General features: G+C 37.8%; 1 protein-coding gene across 1 annotated transcript; it reads right to left on the reverse strand.

Moving 5' to 3' along the window:
• PLA2G4F (phospholipase A2 group IVF) lies at positions 1-23,708 on the reverse strand (the record flags this gene model as incomplete). Its single annotated transcript, XM_082761358.1, has 21 exons — positions 1-963; positions 2,301-2,487; positions 3,038-3,204; positions 3,511-3,705; positions 4,497-4,604; positions 6,590-6,727; positions 7,947-8,061; positions 8,617-8,839; positions 9,942-10,078; positions 10,764-10,899; positions 11,848-11,885; positions 12,334-12,447; positions 13,395-13,564; positions 13,858-13,924; positions 15,219-15,261; positions 15,831-15,871; positions 17,314-17,442; positions 18,820-18,956; positions 20,988-21,060; positions 22,794-22,906; positions 23,630-23,708. The coding sequence occupies 21 exons, from the start codon at positions 23,706-23,708 to the stop codon at positions 734-736; spliced, it is 2,640 nt and encodes an 879-aa protein (XP_082617484.1). The 3' UTR covers positions 1-733.
• Positions 23,709-24,089: the final 381 nt, after the last annotated feature.

Here is a 24,089-nt window from a genome sequence, read left to right on the forward strand (position 1 = left end):
ACCTCAAAAAAAATTCCTCACAAAAAAAAAAAAAAAGTTTACCAAAATAATTTACTCTGATTGAACTTTTGGGACACTGAAGGCCATTACTAACTCCTGAGACAGGTAAGAAGGAAATACCAGGTATCTTAAAAGCCATGAATAGCAAAAATGGTAGACAGCTAACAACTGTTTGGTCTTGCAAATATACAGGCAATAGCCAGTAGCAAGTTGAAAGCAAAAGAACATTTTCTCTCTCAATGCATGGTTACAATCCATTGAATTATATGCCAGATGAGGTAAATGGTAAAACCTCATGGAGGTTCAAAAAGCAAGAATGTTAAAGATATGGAAGAAATCAATGTTTCCTCATAACTACCCACATCTTTGACAGAGATCCTTTATCCACGAACCAGTGGAGTTTGTGAGATAATCTCCAAATGCTAGCACTCTTTGCACAGATCTCTCTAGTCATCAGCTGCCGTTAGATGAGATACCAGGCTAAATAATTTCCTTCTCTTCCACACTCACACACAACCCTATTTTTTCTGTTTGATATAACAGTACAACACCGATGTAACTCTCTCTTGGGTTTTTCTAAGACCATCTGATATCTTGAATAGATTTTCAATGTCACATGCATTACTCCCTTCCCAAGATTACAGTTTCCAGCTAACAGTTTTCAGCTTTCAGGCTTGAACCACATGGCTTTGGTACACTGCAGCCTGCCTTTATCCTCAATTATGGAAGGTACTCATGTATTGGATGTATTGATGACATTCTTCCGCTTTCTCCTTTGCAGAGCCAAGTTCAGGGTTTTGAAGAGAGTGTCCTTGTTGTTCAGAACGTTGTAGCGATTCACTTCCACTAACCTGCGGAAATCATATGGCTCAAGGGTGAAATTCAGTGTACGGTAAGGAGAATCTTTTGTCTCAATGACAAAGTCACCAAAGGATTTCTCATCCTCTGACTCACGCTCAACGCCTGCAAGAAGAAAAAAAAAAAATATATATATATATTTATATTTTATATATTTATTTATTTATTTATTAAAATGACTCAGCAGTGGCAGACTCATTTTAGTTGGATTCTGCAAGGAGGCTATATCACAGGTAACTGTTGAACCTCAAATCTTTCCCCAGTGCTCTTCCTCAGGCATTTCAGCTCCTTCAGGACACAAAGTGCTTAGAAACTGAAGACAAAGCATTGTTACCTCTCCTACTTCCACTAGACTCCAAAACACAGGATTAAAATGCATTTTCATTATGATAAATTGTTTAGCGTGTCCATAATAGCCATGCTTCCAATTGCTCAATTCTTCCTGGAAGTGCTATTAACTAGATAATAAAAGATACCAACACCCTGAGTTGAACTAACCTCAAGAGGCTAGTATAATTGTTTAAAATACATTTAAAATGGCAACTAGTGGTTTTTAGCACCCTAACATTTAAATCTAAACACTAGTAGTGAAAGCTCAATGTTAAAGTCATTTGCTAAAAACACTTTTGCTTCTTGTTACTACAGAAAGAGCAGTCTTGAACCATAGTCAGGCCCACTAATTTGAATCTCCTCATCTTCGTGCACTGAGAGCCTGGCAATTGTCATTGTATTAATACAGAAAGCATTAACAGGGCAACTTATGTTTCCCTTGTCTGGTCAGTCCTGCATATTCTTCTCTATGTATTCCAAAGTTTTTCTCAGGACGCTGCTCTCTCCCAGTAAGGGAGAAATACGGCATGGAATTTTGGCTGTCTCTACCTAAAAGTATAGCTCTACGCTTCATCCCAGCACTCTTGCTTGACAGTGATAGACCTTATGGTCTATATTAATCACATTAACTGAAACAGGGATTGTTTTCCGTAATAACTTGACCTTTACGCTGCAAAGGCACAGAACATTTAGCACTGTTATATGATCTGACATACAGACTGGTCCACAACACTTTGCTACCTATTGGTTCATTCATATCCAATAAACAAACAAAACTTATTATTTAACCTGATTTATTGTGCTTTCCTGTATGTAGGGTAATTAGAAGTAACAGTATCAGACATCAGGGCAGACTGATCAGAAATAAGCAAAAACATTACCCATTTTGATTCTTTCTGCCCTTTAGATGGTTTTATTGTTTGCATTTTGTTGCTGGTTTTTTTTGTTTGTTTGTTTGCTTGCTTGCTTTGTTTTTTAATTGCCAGGCTCTTCTCTCACTCTCCCTTCCAAAAAAAATTGTGCAATTTGATCCTACCTTAAATTAATGTAACAGTTTAATAATTTATAGGTAAGTACTAAGGAGAGTGAAAGTAGGAACACTGAACCCTTACCTGGAGCTTTGTATTTCCGGAAGGTGTCATTCACTAATGGGAAATGGAGCACAATGGGAGCCTTTGGATTATTGTTATCCACAAACATGTAGCACTCTTTTGGCTTCTTTTCATCTTCATCACTCAATTTGATTTTTGGAAAAGGAATCTCCCGCTCCTCACAGTATTTCTGAGCCAACTCTAAAACCTGTTGTCAAAGAACAAAAGTAATTTTGATAGAATACCAGCCATACCTCTAAGATTGCCTAACTACTATCCTCAAAAGAAGAGAGATCCTATCAAAACAAAAAAATCCAAACAAACAAAGAAAAATTCATTTTCCAGATTGCATGAAGCAATTTCTCTGGCTGATGATACAGAAAAAAAGAAGAGTAGAACTAAGCACTACTATTAAACATCAACAGTTTGCATCTAAAACCCTTTTTATGTTTTATATCTATATCTATACCTTGACTTTTCTGCACTTAAAAATAAACACTAGTATACATGTATACAGGACAACTTGGTTGCACGAAGAAAGTCACCAATAGCCAATTTTTCATTAGAAGTATAGAATTATGGAACAAAGATCTTATGAGCTAAGCAAATATTCTTATTTTAGGTAATATGACATACTTAGGCTTTTGAAACAAATCTTATTAGTTATCACTTCCTATCTCCTCATCTGATCTGCTGCCATCGTAGATATCATTCTGTGTTCTTATACTCATGTAATAAACTTCAGCTATGTCTCACACCTCAAACGGAGCTTCCCAGGAGAAATTGAACGACAAAATAACATCCACATCTCTCTCTGGCTGAAGTACCAATGGAAAGGGAGAGTTGATAGAAAAGCCACCATCCACTAGATACAAGCTCTCTTCCATGGGGGTCAACTGGTTAGGAAACGCATCCAGATGAGTGCCTGGAAGACATGTCAAGTAACTATAATGCTTCTTTACACACCTCTGGATACAAGCAACAAAAAGTTTGTGCTGGGGTTATAAGAGAAAAAGACATTCCAACCCACACATTGAACTGAGAATGGCCTATAACACCCTATAAGGAGCTTGCCTCATATGAGGGAAGACAAATAGTAGGTCAACTTTTTGCTATGGCATACGAAGAGTTAAATTCCCTCACTTCAATGGAATAAAATCAGTCTGGACATAGCACGTTACTGAACATTAACACACTATCCTATATCCCAGATACATACAGGTTCATTCACCTTTCCAAACCACAAATTTCTTGACATTAACATAATCTTTATGAAGATACAATCCCTGCATGAAGTTGAATGTCTCTCCACACGTGACCCGGGACTTGAAGAAATCCTGGAAAATTTGCAACAAGGGGCCCCCAGGTATAACCAAGCGAGTCTTCAGTCGTGTTGGATCTCGGAAATGAGATCTTCGACAGTCATCTACAGAAACCACAAAAGGGTGAAGAATAAATAGACAATGCTCATCCAGCTTCATCATTTCAATCAGACTTTTTTCTGCAATGTTTAGTCTGAACACTGATTTTGTCCTCTAATTAAAAAATATTGTAATGAAATTTAAATAAGCTGCCATTTATATGGTTGGATATTTACCTGCCCTATTTAAAAGGGATTATTCGAATCATTGTCCCTTTTAATTTCAGATGCAGACAAAGAAGCCCCTGGTAGCAAGTGACAGCAAGACAACAACAGTATTTATAGTTACAGCAGCACAAGTGTGAAAAATAGGTCTGCAGAGAGGAAAAAATCTCTTCTACCTCTATTCCCTATGAGGTTATAAACATGCACCTAAGCAACTCTCAGCCTTTAATACACTTCCTTTTCACTAGTAGAGAGGTATCATACAAATGAAGAATACTAACATTCAACCAGATTATTCAACATTAAAAAAAAAAAAATAGGCCAAGAAGGGAACTGAAAACTTATTCTTCACCTCCTGCATAGCTGTTGGGTTTCTGCCCTTCTCTTCTTGTGGTAAGGACCCCTGAACTGCAAGAGGTGTTTAAGAGAAATCCCAGAACTAGCCAAAATTATAGTCAAGGTCATATTAAAAAAAAAAATATATATATTATACTCTATTCACTATGTATGCAATAGTGATACATATGTAATAGAGTAATATACAGCACAAGAGCTATCTGTCCAAACCCATCCCTTATGCTAGCTTTGAAAACTACACACACTACATTCTTTAAATTTTTAAATGTTCTTACCTATAACTTTGATAACATCTTTGAAAGGCTCTAGAAAGCTCAATCCTGTTCCAACTACTTTCAAGCAGATATCATCCAAGCTTGCAGCAAAGGCACTGCCCCACATTCCTGCAAAAGAAGTAAGGAATAATTTAATACTTGAAAGGCTTTTTCTGGTATAACCAAAAGGCCTGTTACTCAGCTGCCATCATGGAGAAGGTTGCCACTCAACCCCTACTATTCTAATATTTGTTGTTTGAGTTTAAACCTTTGAGTGAATCATGACAAATTCAGATGCAATAATCTAATGAAGAAACTTCTATGAGAGGGAGGCTCTTCTATGAGATAAAGAAAGATGGCAAGAGAATGGGAAGAGCTAAAGCAGTAGTTTTTGGCAGGTATGATCAAGAGTGGACTGGGTAGAAAGATACAGGGAATTAGAAGAGACTTAGTGCCTAGCTTTGCAGACAAACCTACTGAGACAGAAGATTAGCGAGGTATCCAGGGCAGACTCTGAGCAATAGTGGTTGGCAAAGAAGTTCAGAAGTACATAGAAATGCCTGTATGAAGCAGCAGCTGCATAGCAAGCACAGTTGCAGAGGGGTTGGAACTAGATGATGCCTTCCAACCCAAGCTGTTGTATGATTCTATTATTCTTTAAGAAAGCTTTATGAGCTCTTGCAGGGCCTAAAGATCTTCTGACCCAACTGAAGAATTCCAGCTTTAAGTAACTACCATTGTGTTCCAAATCGTGGAAAGAAAATACTTCCAGTACATTAGCTTTAGTTCTTTTACTCTGAAAAAAATTTTATAAACAATTTATAGTCTTCACATTCCTGACTCTGTTTCTAATAAAACAGCATCTTTGTATGTAGATTGTCACTGCCTGCATACACCTTCAAGGATAATGCTCCAAATAGGATGCAGCTCTTAAGTGTAAAGGCCATTAGGACTCTCTATGATCATATGATATAAACAATTAAGATTTAAACATAAGATATAAAATAGACATAAATAACATACGATATAAGCAGATATAAACAACTAAGGCAAATTGGAGAAACCACCTAAAACTGAGACCTAGAGAACCACACTCACTGACAGCATCATCTCAAGCACCTAACCCAATTTTGCCTCATCTCCTTGATGCACTACACTCATGAGGGGTACATCATGGTTGAATCTGTTACTCAGGCACACCAAAGAACTAGTTTTAGGAAGACAGGAAGACAAATGTCTAATACCACAACCACAGCACTTGCAAGTACCAATAAACAAGGCAGTAAGTACCAATAAACCTTGGAAAAGAACAACACTATCCCAAGCAAAAATATTTTGAAGTGCAGGATAATTCACTCTAACTTTGAGGAAGCAATAGTCTTCCCTGACCTTCCCTGGATTTTGATCTACAGTAATTGTACAGTAAGTTTGATGTACAGTAATTTATTCCTACAAGGATTTCATTTTAATTGAGGGAAAGGTTCTCTAGTTAAAATGCACATCCTGTTCAGCAACCTGTCTGATCTCCATTTAACACTGAACATTAAGCTGACACTCAAAATACTTCTTTCTCTGTTCAGGTTCTGAAAAATATATGAGGGATCTTAAGAGACCTTTTACTAACACAGAAGATAAAGCTGACAGAAGATAAATGATTTTAAAAATTAAAAAAAAAACAAACAACAAAAAAAAACTTCAGCAACAAGGAAGAAATGATGTAAATGCAGCAACATGATGTAACAGGCAACATGACCTCCTACACATATGACCATATCTAAAAGCAATGTGATGCTACACAGCTTGGCTGAACGTTAAATTTTTTGCAAACAGTAATATCAAAAATATATGCCCTCATTTTCTGAATTAATCTAGACACATTCACTGGGCTTTTGTAACACCACTGGAAGCTAGTCTTCAAAAAGACTCTGCAGACTAAGGAGTATCAGACTATAATACTGTAACAACTGCACCTAAACCTTTAGAGAAAGATCTGACATTTTTACCCTTTTTGAACTCTTTAGAAAGGGACAAAAAAGCATAGGTTTCAGTTGGTAAGTCCTAAAAGCAATGTGACTTTCTATCTACCCCTTCTATTTATTACTGTAAGCTCATACCTTGTAGAAAACAAATTCTAGGCTCTGGACGTTTCTGGATGAGTCTTCCCATGAAGAACTCACTGTCAAAGTCCTCTGTTCGGACAAAAGCTCCGTATTTGCGAAACCCAACTTCATAGGGAGTAAACTCACACCATTCTAAGAACAAGACATCCGATTAGTGAGGATTTACTCACCTCAAAGTAAGTGTAGGTAAAAAATACTCATTTGATTTCTGTTCACACAAGTGGGGCATAAGGGAGTCTCCCTCCACTTCTTTCACTATTACTGTGGACTTCCTTGCCATTCTTTTCATGGAGCCTCCATCTTACACACACATCATTAATATCAACTGCTGTACAGGTTTCACTACCTCAATCCCATCTCTTTTCTTCCTGGCTTTTTGGAGAAAAAAACTTTTTTTTTTTTTTTGCTCCATTTTGACTGTTACTGCAGAAATATCCTACCCATTTCACCTCTATTTTAAACTTTTTTCATCATGTCAAAGGGAAGCTACTTCAATTTTCCTGTATTTTCCTCATCCTGTTTACTATCAGTAAATATTACAATACTGACTTCACATCTCAGTTGACCGACTGTGTTAGAATTCATTGTCTACTTATTGAAATGTCCCTTCATGCTTGAAAGCTTTCCACAAATATTTGCAAATGAAATTCATTGTCCTTCAAGTTCTGCTTTAAAATTCATCTTCCTTACATACACCCACACACACTCTTCCTGAACAAAAGAAGAGCAACAAAAAGGGAAAAAAATAATAGTTGTACAATGATGGACACAACGGTTTGTGTTCCTGTTTGACTCTGTGATTGCTTGTTGCTTTGTATTTAAAATTGCAAGTGACATGCAATAGGACTGGCCTTTTTGTTCTGCAACTGTACAACCAACAAGAACCCAGGCTGTTAAATACCACTATTTTCATGACACATGCTGCAAGTTTTCCAATCCATCATATTACCTGAATTTTCCATAAATCAGATATGTGAGATTATAAAAGAAAAATCCCAGCTACATGAAGTAGGTCTCTCGATTACCAAGTACTTCGGTTTTCCAATGCAGACAGACTTAAGTATTACAACAATCTTCCTTCTTAGCTCCTGAATATTTCAGGCATTTTCTTGTAAAACATGCAGAGTAGCCAGCTGAGTTAATACTCTTCCTTCATAGCCATAATGAAAACATTTGTAATTGGGATGACAACACACTGTTATTCATAACCCTATCGCCTTTTAAGCCCTGTTATCTGTTGTCAGCTGTTCATTACCTGAATAGTGAGTTTCAACAAAAGACAACTGGAACTGTGTAGGTGAAAGGAATTTACAGATTTTAGCAAACCAAAAGAAACCTGCCATGTTCACACCTGCAAAGTCACCACTACTAATATTGGGTCTCACATTGACAGCTGCATAGATGGGATATGGGTTCTGGGCCCATTTCACTGCTTCTTGCTGATCAGACAGCTTTGATGGATCTTCCTGGTTACAAACAAAGAAGGAGAAACATATTAACATAAATTCTGTCCCCATACTTCAGTAATTTGAAGCTGTTTCTTACCATCTGACTAACAATGCTACTAATTCAAAGTCCCTTTCCTCCCTCAGTCCATGCATACAATTAAGTTTTGTCGTGATTTCTGCAGTTGTATAATTAGAATATCAGGTGTTATTAACATGCTACTTACCCCTCTGATTTCAATTAACATAAATACTGCACAGTAATACAGTTTTGCAAAACCAATATCAACATTTTTTCAGGATTAACCTGCCCAATACAAAAGCTATTAATTTAACAAGTTATTCCAAATAAACACTCAGTTTTTCTATAGCACTAATACATAAAATTTGAAAATTCTTTAGTAAAGAGGGGTGCTGGGATATCTGAGGCAGAGAGAAACAAAAACCCTCTATGTTTATTCCACAACACTGCCTATTCCCAAACAGCCGATAAAGGCAGAGACTAATTAATTTCTTGACATTCAACATATGGGTGTGCTGAGGTCCCAGCTGGAAAACTAACATGAACTCTTTTACCTTCTGTTGTAGGAAATACTCCACAATAAGACCCCACAAATCTGTGAAGGAAACTTTCCGTCCACTACTTTCCATTGAATTCAACTCCTGGAAATAGTATTTCAGTCGTTCTGGGGAAAATGCCCCTCCTTTGCTGCTGGACACAGTACCCTGAGCTCTGTCAATTGCATCTTGAAGATCTTTCTGTGACCAGTAAGGGTCTTGATACAATGTCGATAAACACCTGAAAATGATTACATTAATGTCATCAGTAAAAGTGGCCTTTATGTTAACAATGAATTATAGCTAGACATTGTTACTCCTGTGAGTAATATTTACTTCATGGCTTGAGAAGTCTAGCTAAAAATAAGACATTGTAAAGAGCCAATAAGAATTGATCTCTGTGCTCTAAAACATGCTGAGAACCCTGAGACCTCCATAACAGCTTCTCCCTGATTCCTAATGTATCTTTCACGGACGTTACAAAAATCATGTATTAGCTCACGTGCTAACTTATAAATATGAGTTAACTTCAGACCATAACGACTCTGAGAGACTATCAGACAGCAAGGGTTCTACTGCACAGTAATAAAGGCCATAGCCTTCATCAGAACACAGGTCTGGTTAAAATGAGACAGTTTGGATGCTTGGTTAGAGGATGACTAAATTTATTTGAAAGTCTAACTTTGAATCAAAAGGTTAATTAAGAATGTTATACAAATAGAAGTTAATGCACAAAGCTATGGAAGGGAAGGTTATATTGTCAAGATTCAAAACTCAGTTAAATCATTTCACGAAAACAATACGTACTTATAGGAAGGATGGATTTCAACACACACTTCAAAAACTGAGCTACTGAAACATTCTAACCATGTCTGACACTTCAGCACATTGCTCCAGACTACCAAATCCAGTGCTATTCCGCCACTCAGCTGCATATGCTATTGCAGAAGTTAGTGACTTAGTGGTCTGCATAGAGATGTTTCCAGTGTTGCACCACCCTGGTTATCTTCTTGGCAACAGTAAGCACATAGGGCAAGTTTTTGAAGTCAGGGTTCTGAGGGAATCCACAGCAGCTTTATTCATGTACTAAGTTCTGCTACTAGCTGCCATGCTTGCAAAAGCAGCAGATTTATAAATTTAGCCAATAGCTGTATAAGTTACAAGTGATAATGAATCTTTGACTCTTTAGGATTCCCATCAGAACTCTCAGGCGAAATCTGATGAAACATTTAACTTCATTTTCTGTCTGTAAATGGCAAAAATACAGTTCTGGCCTTATTTTTTGCATCGATACTAACATATTCAACTATAAGTTTCTGGAGTCAACACTGCACACAACTTACCAAGTAGAGCCAGAAATCCCACTCAGATATATTGCAGCATCCAGAAGGCCCAGCTGCTGAAGCCCAGCTAGGCTGCCATAGAATGAAGTCAGTGCTCTCATCCCACCTCCAGACCCCAGTACTGCTACAACTGGAACCTGCAGCCAGCAAACTCAGGAATGACAATCACAGACTTTTGAATTGCCAGTAAATCAACAGTTACACAGAAGTAATCCTGTTCAAGTCTCATTCTTACACAGGAAATAATATATCCGTTCCATTTACATTTCAATTAATTTTAGGTTTGATTTCCATCAGCACCCTTTTCCCTGTTCTGTAATTGAAATACATGGCTTACCACAAAAATACCAGTTATCTTCATGACAGTGACTTACTGAAACTGTTATGTATATTAACACACATTTAGTTGCATGCCATACAACATGCACGTTAGAATAGGGGAAAAAAGGAGCGGTGATTCTTCTAACAGCACCTGAAGATCACGGGGGAATATATCAGGATATCTAGAAATAACTGTCTCCAAATCAGCAATTTAGAAGCTGGTTCTCTATGGTGAGCTTCAACTAAACCATTCTAAAATTGTCTCTCCCATCATCATAATTCAGAGCTCAAAGTCTAATATATAGGAAATACATAGCAAATCACACACACCCCTCAGAATTTTAGAAATACAAGATGTGAGACTTCAGTAATGAAACGCTGCGGGGATCTCTCATGGTAAATGTGAACCATATTCTGTTGGTTATAGGCAAAGAATCCTACAATACTTAACTAATTATCAACCAAGCACAAAGGATTTATGAATTTCTCTGTGCTCAATACCTCATCTTTCCGAGGGGATTCCTTTAAATTAAGAGTCTTCTTCAGCACCTCAGAAACTAATTTCTTCCTTTTGTCCACAAATTCTCTCTCCTCTTTACAGAGGTCAAAACCCAGACGTATATCTAGATCCCAAGTACTGAAAAAGAAATCAAAGAATACACAAAAAACAGTAAGTTCTGCAGAATTTGTAATTTCCTGGGAAAAGCATTTTTTGTAAACACATTCTAGGTGCTGACATGAATCACTGGACTAAACTGTTAGATGGCTACCACTCAGACTGCTGTCTGAAGTGTATGTCTATTTACTAGCTGTTTTGCAATAAGAGCATTTGGAATTAAAAATGAAACATCTCCCTGTAGTTTTTCTCTCTATGTCTAAATACAAAATTTGTGTCAGGCAGTCATTCAGGTTAAGCTTCAGGAATTTCACAGACAGGAAGAAAAGACTCTCAGTGGTTGAAAGAAAATTGTACGAGGAACAATTGAGAACACTGCACTGACACGGATGGAAAATGAGGGGAAAGTGATTTTTTAAAACAGTGTCAGGAGGGTACAACAGGAAAACAAACTTGCTATACGAGTTTTTGAAAGGGGAGGAGGATCTTCAGTTAATGACTATATACCTAATTACCCTACCAACTCATAAGACAACTTCTCAATTTTGTGTGTTATTATTTCCTTAACACTCCTTTCTTGCACCATTCCCCCATTCAAGCTCTTCACACATCAAGCTGTCCTTCCCTATTTGTCAGTACAGCACCATGCATATTCTGGGAACTATCTGCATCTATCAAAACTACTTAATATTTACACCATCAGCTTCCCACACTTCATATGTTTAAGTGTTAGGAAAACAGAAAATGTTGTTCAGATTTCAGCAGGATTGACACCAATCCAAGAGATAGTGTCTTGAAAGAGAATAATCACATATGTGAAAAGAAAAATAATCAAGGTTTTCTCTTTTATCTGTCCCAAGAGTTTGATTGAGACAGCAGACTTTCCCAGAGCAGCAGGGATAATCACTCAGCTCCCTATGAGAATTAAGGCCTTTCCTCATTTTAGAGATCTTTGAGGTTCCCACTCACCTCTCTTCAGCTTTCAAACTTATATCCAAACTTTGTCCCTGTGAACACAGAAAAAATCTTGCAATTGATAGCAACTGCATAGGTGGCACTACTAAATACAGGTTATTACATCAACATGGTCACAAGATACTAACTAGAACAACACTCATTCACAAAACTACCTCTGTGGAACACCTTTCTCTTCAACCTATTTCAAACATTTTTAGTAATCTGAAATAGTTTATTTACAGTGACTAAACAAAATCAGAGAGCAGACAGAACATTTATTTCTTCTGCAAGCTTCTTGCTTCTCTCCTCCTCAGATATTTTTGTTTCTTACCTTTGCCAGCCATGAAAACATTTTTAGAAAAGCTGCACTGAGTATTCATTCTAGATCTACAAGAAAACAGCACTCCTAAGAATCACATGCAGTTTAACTTTCCAAATGCCTAAAACTGGTGGGGGGTATTCAAAGCATGTTAAAATAGGTGCAATAATTGACATTACCTCTCCCAGAGAAACAACTCTATCAACTTTTTGTCCAACAGGAAGGGAATTAACTGGTACTGTCCCCCGTCCCAGAACTGTAGTATGCTTTTCAATATCAGGGTTCATCCCATCCTAATAAAAAATAAAATGTTGTTTGAGTGCTTCAGTAAAAATGTTAATGATATGACTGTCATAAACAAACAACAATAAAACAAAATAGCAAACAATCCTGGCAATCACAGAATCACAGAATTTCTAGGTTGGAAGAGACCTCAGGATCATCGAGTCCAACTTCTGACCTAATGCTAACAGTCCCCACTAAACCATATCCCTAAGCTAAGCTGATCATTACAACTAACCCTTTTCCAAAGCAGTCTAAGGCTTTCTGAGACCTGCCTGTCCTGCTCTCTGCTTGACAGATCTTTGCTGGGATTATTTCTGTCACTGAAACAGCTGTTTTTGTTTTTTTTTTATTATTATATTTTTCTAATACAGCTGTCTGCCAAACACAAAAACCTTTATCTCCAAATATAGGATTTTTCCCCTGAATTGTTGTAGTGATACGTGTCAGAAAACCCACAAAGGAACTTGTATAGTCTTCAAAGCAGGATTTGAAATAGAGAAAAATGAATCCATAACAAGTGATAATAAAGATCAACCTAAGCCTGGCCATCGATTCCTAATGCAGAAACAGAAAATACATCAGTTGAAGACAGAATTCTAGCCTAGAAAATTCTGATTTGACCAGGTACAACATTAAAGAGTTAACTCTGATTCTTGTGTCTGAAAGGTATATCTGGAAGTGACAACTAACCTTAATAATGAATGACCCTTTCAGCACCACAAGTACCAAGAAGAAACTTGCTTTCAGTGCAAGTTTTTGAGATCCATGCATACCTGAACAATATATCCAAAACTGATATCCCTGGACATCTGAAGACATTGTCTGCCTTCTTATGATCAAACTAAGGCCATTCAGTTTATGTTTAAAGGCTTTTTATAGACCAAAGACACTGTTTTCAGGGTGGATTTATTCAAAAGTGTTTATAACCTTTGTAGCAGCCAGGACAGCTGCTTACCTGTAGGATAGATATGGTTTGCTCCAGCTCCACTTGCAGTTCTGGATGCATTTCTTTGTCCACATGAAAAACAAAGGAGGTTCCATAATCCTTCTCATTATCTGGTCTCCAAGGAATATGCAGCTGCTTCTGATACGCCCCTGGAACAGAAAGCTTGACCGCACAGCTACCTGTATATTAGAATAAGACGTTTAGACTGCAGAATCCATTTGCTGAAGATCAAATACTTTTGTTAAATGTAGCTGAAAATATGAAAACACAAGTAAAGACTCTCAAGTCTCTTTCATGGGGCACCCAATGGAAGTGACCCAATATTATTTTGCCTTTATTTTTAATACTAAATTAACTAACAAAGTCAGTTTTGTAGTCAACATATAAGAATACACTTGATAGACAGTGAGGGGTCTCCCCTCTCTCCCACGGAATAAACATGCTGTGAAGTAGACACTGCAGGCAGACATACCTTGCTGTTTCTCTTTTATTTTTTCTTCTTTGTTGACAGTCCCTTGCAGAGACAAACAAGGATGAACCTATGAAAAGAAGAAACAAGTTCTGGTTATGAAATTTGAGATCATTTTTTTTGTTGAAGCTTAATCCACCTACTATGGTACGGATCAGGCTTACAGCTACAATGTTTCAAAAAAAAAAAAATAAAAAAAAAAAAACAAAAAAACAAACAACACATTATTTGAATGATCAATATAATCCATAAAGAGCAAGCTTTGTTTTAGCAAGAAGGGATTATTTCGTCTTGTTTCAGAATGAAAACTACTTCTCCTATTCCAGTTTTTTTTTTTTTCAACCTGTACCGCATATTTACAAGTTTACTTTTTTTCCTCTTCTTTCTTTCTTCTAATTATGTTTGGGTTTTTGTTTGTTTTTTGTTTGTTTTTAATGGACATGTGAGTACCTATACAGAATCTGTTCAGATCCTAGAAACCACTTCATAAATTCTACCATGACTTTCTGTTTTGGATTATCCATGTCCTCATGAAACAGTGTCTCACACCAAACAATCTTCACCTTCCCTTCTAGGACAGAGGATACAAAATTTAATTAACCATAACTACTCTCAAAGATAGTAAACGTATCTACTGCTTGAACTTAAGACAGATTTGCTGAGGGAAATATGAACACAAGGGGCTCTATACTGTGAAATAATCTGCAGAAGTGAGCCATTACAAGCCATCAATTTTTTCCTGAAAAATGGAGGGAAGTAGTTCTCTCATTGTTGAAATGCAAAGTTTTAATCTGCATTTCAACAATGAGACAACTCTTTCCCTCCCTTCTTTCCCCTATTAGAAATTGGCATCTCAGCCCCTTTTCTTTGGAATAAAAAAAAAAAAAAAAAAAAAAAAAAAAAAGATTTTTAATGTATAATGTACTTTTTGGAAAAAAAAAATCCTGATCCCCCAAGAAATAGACAAATACCTCTAGAATTATGATCTACTTAATAATGGCAATGAGAAAATCCTAGAAATAATGAATGTTAAGATAAGGAAGAAGATTACATCCAAACAGCATCTAGGGTAGAAAACACAGGATGGTCCTCAGGACTCACCAGCCTTCTTAAGAGTTTTTTGTTTACATATTTTAAACAGGTATACTGGAAAAAAATCAGCCTTCCCAGTAGTTCATATCAAGTTTCAAAAACCTGAGGATTTTTTTTAAAACAGCAAATTTAAAAGCAGAGGCAAGTGCTGGCAAGAATATGAGTTATTTGGATCCAGAAGTTGAATCTTAAACAATTCTTGTCCTCTAACTATTAAACACCTATGTTCAGGGGTAAACCCCAATACACATAACTGACTTCAGTGTACTCACCACAAGTACTCCATTGGTCAATACCTCTGTAGGGGTATCTGAGCTGTGAAAGGAAAAGGTTTAATGCAAATGAGTTTTAGTTTTAATTTTTGTGTCATCCTACTCACAAACTAGCTCTCTGATAAGAGGCAGGAGAGGAAGGTCCTCATTGCAACGGATATACTGACTAGACTGACACTATTTCCCTTGACAGAATAACAGAAAAAAATTACTGAAGGAAAAATTCCTCCACCACTATAAACATGTCATTATTTTGATAACATAAAGAAAAGCTGAGATTAGATAGACTGTCATACAGATAACCTGTATACTTTATGTGTGTAAAGCTTTCCACTCTTAACTAATTTAGCTAAATATGTTGAAGTAACTTCCTTTGCAGTGTTGCCATTCCCATAAAAATCAAACTTTTATTCCCTCTTCGGTACCCCCAAATTTTGGTGGTTGGCACTTTAAGGACACTTGCAATCAGCCACTGGTGACCAACTTATGCACCATAGAAAAGCGTAACACATTAGCCTCCTCATGAACAAGACTGTCACTGCTCAGAAAAAAGCAACTAACACAACATCTCCCTAGAGCACAAATTCACTTAGCTCTTCAGGTAAAACTCACCATTTCTCCAAGCAGAACTCTACATCCAGCTCTTCATTATCCTTTAAAAATAAAAGTTGGTCAGAGGTGACCCTTGAACGTGAGTATGATTATAACAATCTTTTCCATGAGATTAAGTTTTTCTCCTGTTAAAAATGATAACAACTACTTCTGTTGCTTTTACAAAAACTCAAGCCAAGCTTTAGAATGCTTAGAATGCAGCCTTTTTTGTTGCTGCACTTTAAACATTCCTGTTCTCCCAGGCATTTTCTATATGACCAGACACATCTATGTTTGATGAGACAAGTGCCCACAAGTCAGACTTGGCTCTCCGATCCATTACCCTGCTTTTGAATAAACACTCTTCCAGCTCAAACACCACTGCAGTGCTGCCTCTGAAAACAGCTTCTACAGGAGACTTGGTGTTTCCTCCCACTTATTATTTCAACAGATTACACTCCTAGCTCATTGCTGCCTTTATTTTGTCATGTATAGACTTCGACCCAGCCATCTTTCCCCCTGCCATAGCATACAGTAAATGATTGACCCAGTGCAGCTTTTAAAATAACTAAGTAGAAGCCAGCTTGGGCTATTTTCTTTCACTGAAGTTACAGCTTCCAGTTCCATAGTTACTGATCAAGACCACTTTTTAAGCATTCAGCAGATAGGATAACGTAGTGGGAACAAGCAAGTTACTAAGTCTCCTTCTGTGATCACAAATCATTTAGAGGGCATGTGACACTGACGAAAACCTCCCTGCTAACTACATACCAGTTAATCTGCTTCTGACCATACCGTCGGCACTGAAGCCAGATTTCTCAAGAAAACACATCATTAGCTCACCTGTACTCCAGGCCTATTGTAGCAATGTGTTTGAGGCAATTACAAAAGAGATCAGATTGGTGACATAGCTTATTTTACGTAACTAAAGTCATCTTGTTGCAAGGCCATAAATAAGTGCCTAGGGACTGACAGCAGCTCATAGGCACCAATGTCACCCTCACAAAGCAGAAGTTAAATGTAACTGAACATAGCTCAGCAAAAAATAAGCTGTTCTTAAGCTTTTGACTTATTAAATACAGAAGTAACCTTTGCAGCAGTAAATTTATTCATTGCAAACTGATGATGATCAAATAAATAAGATAGTCTGCAATCCACAAAACAGCTGACAACAAATGCCTTTCATTTTAAGCCCAGTTTACACCTTTCTTGCCTGTTAAAAACAAAAATCCTCTTCAAAAACGTTTCAACATCTTCTGAAAGACAGAAGTCACCCCAAAGTTTTGTTTAGCTGGACATCCCAAAGACTGTGGAACACAAAAAAAATCACTTGTTATTTTAGAAACATCTCAGATAACAGTAAGTCCCTAAACACCATCTGTTGCTACATTTTCCCCTTGTGGCCTCTACAACACTCAGATGCATGGAACAAGCATGTACTGCTTGATTTCTGTAACATGAGCTGCAGCTATTCAGAGCTCCGGGAAAGGAGCTGTGGACTAACCTCGGGGTTCAACTTGAAAGTGCGCAGCAGGGGCTGACCTGGCTTCATGCCTCCTACATCGAAGACGATGGAAGTGAGCTCATCACTGACTAGGACATCCTCGTCATAGAGTGTCATTTCCAAAATGTTCTAAAACCAAACAAACGTTCTTAGGTGAAGACAGAAGCACTTCCATGAACCTCAGTAGCTGTGAACAGGCATTTTATGCATTAATCAGTACTGCTGCCCTTCCCCATCCCTGAAGGGAATTCACTACATTCAGCAGGACTTACGCATAGTTAAGCACAAAGCTTCTATTTGACTGTGTTTAGCTAAAGCTTTTTCTGAGCTTCCCAGCTAGAGAGAGGTCACAGCAGAATGGAGGCGGGGGTTGTAGTTCTCTCCACCAGGTTGCCACAGATTTGCCTGAAGAATGAACAGCAATATCCACTCTTTCAGCATGACTCAGTCCAGGATATTGCAGGGACCTATCACTTCTTGCTCAGCATTGTCTCAACAGTTAAGATTAGCAGAAATTAACTGAAACAGAAGCAACAAACTACATATGACAACAACAAAAACCAGCCTTGAAAAAACTAGTTTTCAGCAAAACAAGGCTGAACTTAAATTTGTGCTGGTTTAGCCTCACAGCAGCAACCAGACTGCAGCTTCATAAGCCTGCAGGGGAAGAAAAAGCTCACACACTCAAAAGTTTAGTTTGCAATTTTCTTACAATTTTTCTAAGTCTATTAGCATTCCACCTTCATCACCAACCACCACAGAAAGGCACTCCAAGTGAGAGGGATAATTTCTTGTTAATGAACCTTATTCCAAAGCCTAGGATGTTATGCAAAGCAATGGTTCCATGCTAAAAATAATCTTTCAAAAATACTTCTTCCTTCCCTCTACCATTAGATCACTTTGAGAATGAACGCTCATAGTATGATAAATTTTTTTTTATCATGTTTCATTAGGTCCTGCTAGGAGGATCTAACATACTGTTTCTATTAAGAGTTTCAATTTAGCTTTCCTTGTTGTTTGGAACTAATGGCTAGACGTGGCTGAAGGGACAGGTAAGACACCTGGCTAAGTGATAGAGTGATTTGTAGTTTAGTTCCCATTACCTTCCCTTACATGCTCGTAATCCTAGACAATATGCAGTGTAAGACAAGCAGAGAGAGAAGAAAGGAACAGCTACAATGTGAAAGTAGAAGCAACCATCAAATACTAACATGCATGATCAAAAATTTCATTTATTTGATAGTGCCTAACTTCCCTTTCTTGAGTTGCATCACAAGGACATTTACAGTAAATTCTAGCTGTAATTTGCAAAAGATGGTGCACCTATAAACAGCTGTGGTTATCACTAGACATGCTACAGCTTCTGGTACCACTGAAGAAGACCACCACTTTACACATGCCACTGCTTTTGAGGATAAAGATCCCTTGGTTTTGAATGAAGTGTCAAAAGCAAGCCAACACACAAATGCAGACAGTCCAACCAGCTCCACAAAGGGTGTTCCTCACCTTGACAGCACTATGGATTCGGTACTGGAAGGTTTCATTCCACTCTGGGTTATCACAATTGTCAACAACCTGAGTTCGGTAGACCATTGGAGATGCAGTGGGCAGTTTCATTTCCACATAGCAGTCTGCTTTTGACACTGGAGTAGAGAGTGGAGAGATATATTACAACTACTTTAATCAAACACATTCCTGCCGATGAGCTCCTCACTTACTAAATTGCACTGCATCATAAAAAAAGTGTGCAAAATTAAGAGCAAATTTGTAGAGCAAGTGTCTTTAATGAAGTACACATCTTTAAACTGCAGCAAACTGAACATTAGGTGTCGATGTTTCTTCTTTCTGGTTCATCCAAACCACAAAACCCTTCATGAAAGGGACTACTATTCAAAATAAGGAAGATATTTCAGAACAGGACTGCTGATACCAGGGCCAAGGTAAAATTATTTCCTTGCTGTCACAATCTTGTTAATTCAACATGAACTATTGTGAACTTCCTTCCATTAATTTGCCCTGAACTTACCCCAAGAAATATAAATTCATTTCTAAGGTTTTGTTTTCCACACGAAGAATCAAGTAGCAGTACTGTATCGAGGAACAACACACCTATAATAGAAAAGGAACTAACCAAATAGTCTCCTCTACTGCCATTTCATTTTCTGAGCTACACACAGCTGCTGCCAGATCACATTGTTGGTCTAGCCTCTCTCACATAATACATCCTTTCACAGAATCACAGAATGGTTGAGGTTGGAAGGAACCTCCTGAGGTCATCTTGTCTATCCCCCTGCTCAAGCAGGGTCCTCTAGAGAAGGTTGCCTAGGACAGACTCCAGTCAAGTTTTTAATATCACCAAGGATAGAGACTTCAAAGCCTCTCTGGGCAACCTGTGCCAGTCTCCAGTCACCTTCAGTAAAAATAAATTAAATTCTTGTTATGTTCAGATGGAACACTGTGCTTGTTTGTGCTCATTGCCTTGTCTTGTAACTGAACACCATTGAAAAGAGCCTTGCTCCATTTTCTTAACACTCTACTTTCAGATATTTGTACACAACAAAATTTGCAAGTCTTCTCTTCTCTAGGTTAAGTAGTCCCAGCTCTCTCAGCCTTTGCTCATGGGAGAGGTGTTCCAATCCATTAGTAGTCTTAGTGCCCCTTGACTAGACTTTCGTCAGTAGCTCCATCTCTCCAATATCCACCACTGCTATAATCTCATCTTGTTTGGCCAGGACCATCACCATTCCCTGAAAATAACTGAATCTGTCTTAAGCATCCTTCCTTCTTCCAGGTAAGGCCTCTTTAATAATGCAAGTATGGAACTAGAGTTGAACAGAAAGGCCATAACTCTCTTGTCACAGTATATATTTTCAAGCCCTCAACATTTCAGCAGTTTTTCTGTTCCCTGGACAATCATTTAGCATTACAGTGGTCTGATGGTGGATATCAAAAACAAGCCTAAGTCAAGCAGACCACCTTACTGTATTAACTCTATTCATGACTTGATTCCTTCAAAGATCCAAATACCCCAAAACAGCCCTGAAACCTTCACTCAACACAGATACATAAGAGGAAGGTAATATATACCATGCTATCAAAACCAGAAATAGGTTAAAAAACAAACAAAAAAAAAAGATTGTCTTGGAATCAGTCATTCACCTACCCCTTAAAAAATTTCAACAATGTAAACAAAACAAGCAGAAACATGAAAGAAAATGATACTGTAACTAATTGAGAAAAACATCTGGAAGCTAGAATTTAACTGAAAATTGGTACTTGCAGTTACTGAAGTCCTGCACCTGGAAGGGTGAACTTTCCCATAACCTGAGTGCTGAATTCAGACAGAGGACTATCAAACAGGCCACAATGGGTCATCATGAAAAGGAGCAAGGAAATGAAATGAATGAAATGGTACTAGGACTCACCTTATCTTGTTCTGCAAAGTTAACCTGTAGCTTGGCCACACATTACACCTTTAAAATGTACATATACATACATATATATATATGTGTGTGTGTGTATGTATATATAATGCCTTACAAGAAAAACCATTGTGCAGATGTAAAAGCAATACACTACATGTAAGTAAGAAGTTCACATCACAATACAACCCGTGTTACAGATGACCTCTGAATAAAGTATCTGTTTTCTTAATACCTTTACTAAATACTTACGCAGATCTGTACCCTTGATGTTTCTGGCTCGGAGGACTTTTACAGTTAGGTTGTAGTAAGGGTGCTTCTCCCACTGAAAAACAGGAACAAGGCTCAGCATGCAACTCAACTGCAATACCTGTTCTGTAACCACACTAATATCAATCCAGAGACAAGGACCAGACCAGCCAGAACAAAATAAACTATTTATGACTCCATTTGGGAACATACACAGTATTTTCAGTTTCCTGGAGGAAGTCTAAAGGAGGCTAGAAGTGAACTCAATTCCCTTTCAGCAAGGCAATGAATGATTCTTAGGGTAACTCCTCACAGACTTCAGAAAGTAAGCCCCTGATTTAGGGTTTCCTGTAATTATAGATAATTTTAATTGCTTCATTAGCTCTTTTTATCCTTCATCAGGAATGAAACTGAAGCTCCTCAAATAATTTGAATTATGACTTGCCTGGTTTCTTCAGAGCACTTGCTAAGGGCATATGCATACTTGAGCAATAGCAGATGTGGGAAGAACCTTAAGAGCTGAATTAATTAGCTTATTGTCTGAAGATGTAGAAAGCACATGCTGTTTACAATGAGGGGAAAAAATTACACTTTCTTATAGAAACATACTTCATGGCACTATAAGCAACAAAAGAAAAACCTGAAATTCCTATTCATTCTGAACTGTTATTCATATCAGTACTCTAAATAGCGCATGCTACCAGTATAGATCAAAATGCAATTCTTGTTCTTGAAAACTTCTGCAAGGCTATTCTTGGAAGGTAGTGTCTAACTGCCCAGATATGAGGGGAATATAAACCTGACTAAATTCTAGACAATCATAAAGAAGACAAGCATGAGTGGCAGGGGACGACATGAGGATATCATTTGAAGGGATTTGGTGCAAACTGGAGAAAAGCAATAATGTAAATCTTGTGAACAGAATGGGATTCTGCCTCCAATTCCTAAGTTACGAGACAAACCAGGGCAAAATAATGACCAGCTACAAACCCTTCTATTAAATCCCATCCCAAAAGTACTTTCCAGAAGTGGTCATTAGCTCTATATTCATCATTTTCTACACTGTGGACTTGAGACCACAGTTTAATTTCAGGTACGCTAAGCATTCATTGACAACTGAATTCAACAGGATCTTTGCTTACAACAAAATGCTGCAGAGTGCTACGTGTTATATCAAAAGGTTGTCCCTTCATATCTCTAATTATTCTCATTTTTTTGAGACCCTAAACAATGAACCGTTAACTGTCAAAATGTTCTTGAATATCCCCTATCTAATAAATGGAATTCTACTGTGCAGTCACATGCTTGTGGAGTTTTCCTCATTTCTTATCACACCCTAAGATATTTGGTAGCTTTTGAAAAACAGGGTTTGAACAGCAGACTAAAAACCAGGACATAACTAGTACACTGAACATCTTTGTATGGAGTGCCATCTACTGTGAGCACCAAGGGTAAAATTTACATGCATAGCCTAAGATACTCCATACTGAACTGCCAAATAAAATTGGAGCAAATAAACTCCAATTATATTATTACTAAAGAGCTTTTATTTGCAACATCAACGCAGCATTCAAGATACTCCTTCCCCCATTTGTTTCTGGCAGCAAGACGTGCCTTCACTTCTAATTTCATCCTGAGCTCTGCTCTTCAGATGCTTTTTCCTTCTTTTTAAACATTTCCTGATCACCTGTATTTCTTTTCAATCACAGAGTAGTTTCTCATGCAAAGTCTGCCCTTCTTTCTACCTCCTCAAACTGAGGAAGGGACTACAGAAAGAAATTAAGGATTGCAAAATTTATTCTCACCAACCTCCTGAAGGTGATACAATTCTTCAGCTTGTTGAAAAGTGAAGCTACATGACCATACTGTCACTGCTGCCAAAGCAATCTTCACTAATGTAGCTATCACCTTGAATTCAGCCACTAACAGCAGAGGAAGCACAGAATACCATAAAGATAAGCACATTGCTCTTTTACTGCACACCATCTGTCAACACAGCCACATGTTCAAAAGTTCCTTCCAAAGGTCTCCAGCACCCGTTGATTTTAAGCCAGTCATTACATAGCTGAGGATACATTTCCCACTCCTAGATCATAATTTAAGGGCATATAGTGCAAGAGAGATCTTCCTGTGCTCCCAAGGCTGCGTTATCAATATGCCAGAACCTCACCTTCTGCCTCTTGTAATTATATTTTAGCCAGGGTTGTAACATACTACAAGATGAGCTTACAGAGTAATGAAGCCTGAGTATAAGATGTGCTCTATCTGAACACATCTGGGAAGAGGCAGGCAAGAAATGTGTGTGGGAAATTTATGACAAATAACTACAGTTCTGTCTACACCAGTGTACATAACAATGTACCAATGTACATGATGATAGATGCAAGCAACAAATTTCTAATTTGCAGTTTAATGATTCTTCAGAACCACCCCTTTTCCAGAGCTCAGGAGAAACACTGTCTGAAACAAAAAACATGAAACCCTTACGTAAGGGTACAAGACTGAATTCTCACACCCTCAGCCCTGCTAACAACTGTCTGTACCTTTAATCTAAACTGAAGGTGCTGATGTAGCAGCGAGGGACTGTAAAACAGGTTATCCCAGGTCCAGGATCCAGTAGTCTTCACTCATATATCCCAGAATACCTGCCTTTATACAGTGGAATTTAAGTCCTGGAATGCTCTCCACATCTCGCAGTGGACACAGACGACACACCATAGGCATGCCAGTTTCATTAGAGAAATGTTTACAATAGTAAATAAAAATGCAGCTGCTAAACCATAGGTTTACTGCTAGCAGGCAATGGGGTAGCTCAGTAAGAAGAATCAACTTTATCAAGGGAGAACGCCCCCCCACCTTGTTCTTGCTTCCAAGTGAAAACGCTGCCTACAAATCCCCTCCTCCTAATTTCAGCCACAGCATCTTGCCAAGTTTGCTATTAAACCCAAAAGCAAATTCCTATCTTTCTCAGATACTCTTTGCATTTTCCTTCTTTGCCCAGAAGTGTTCACCCACTGTTGGGAAAAAAGACTTAGACCCTGAACTACAGTCTACTAGAAGAAAAGTTTTATAACCAGTCAGGTGATAACGAGTAGTGCAAACAGC

This window comes from Aythya marila (genome assembly GCF_965140915.1).
Source record: "Aythya marila genome assembly, chromosome: 5".
Taxonomy (NCBI): Eukaryota; Metazoa; Chordata; class Aves; order Anseriformes; family Anatidae; genus Aythya; species Aythya marila.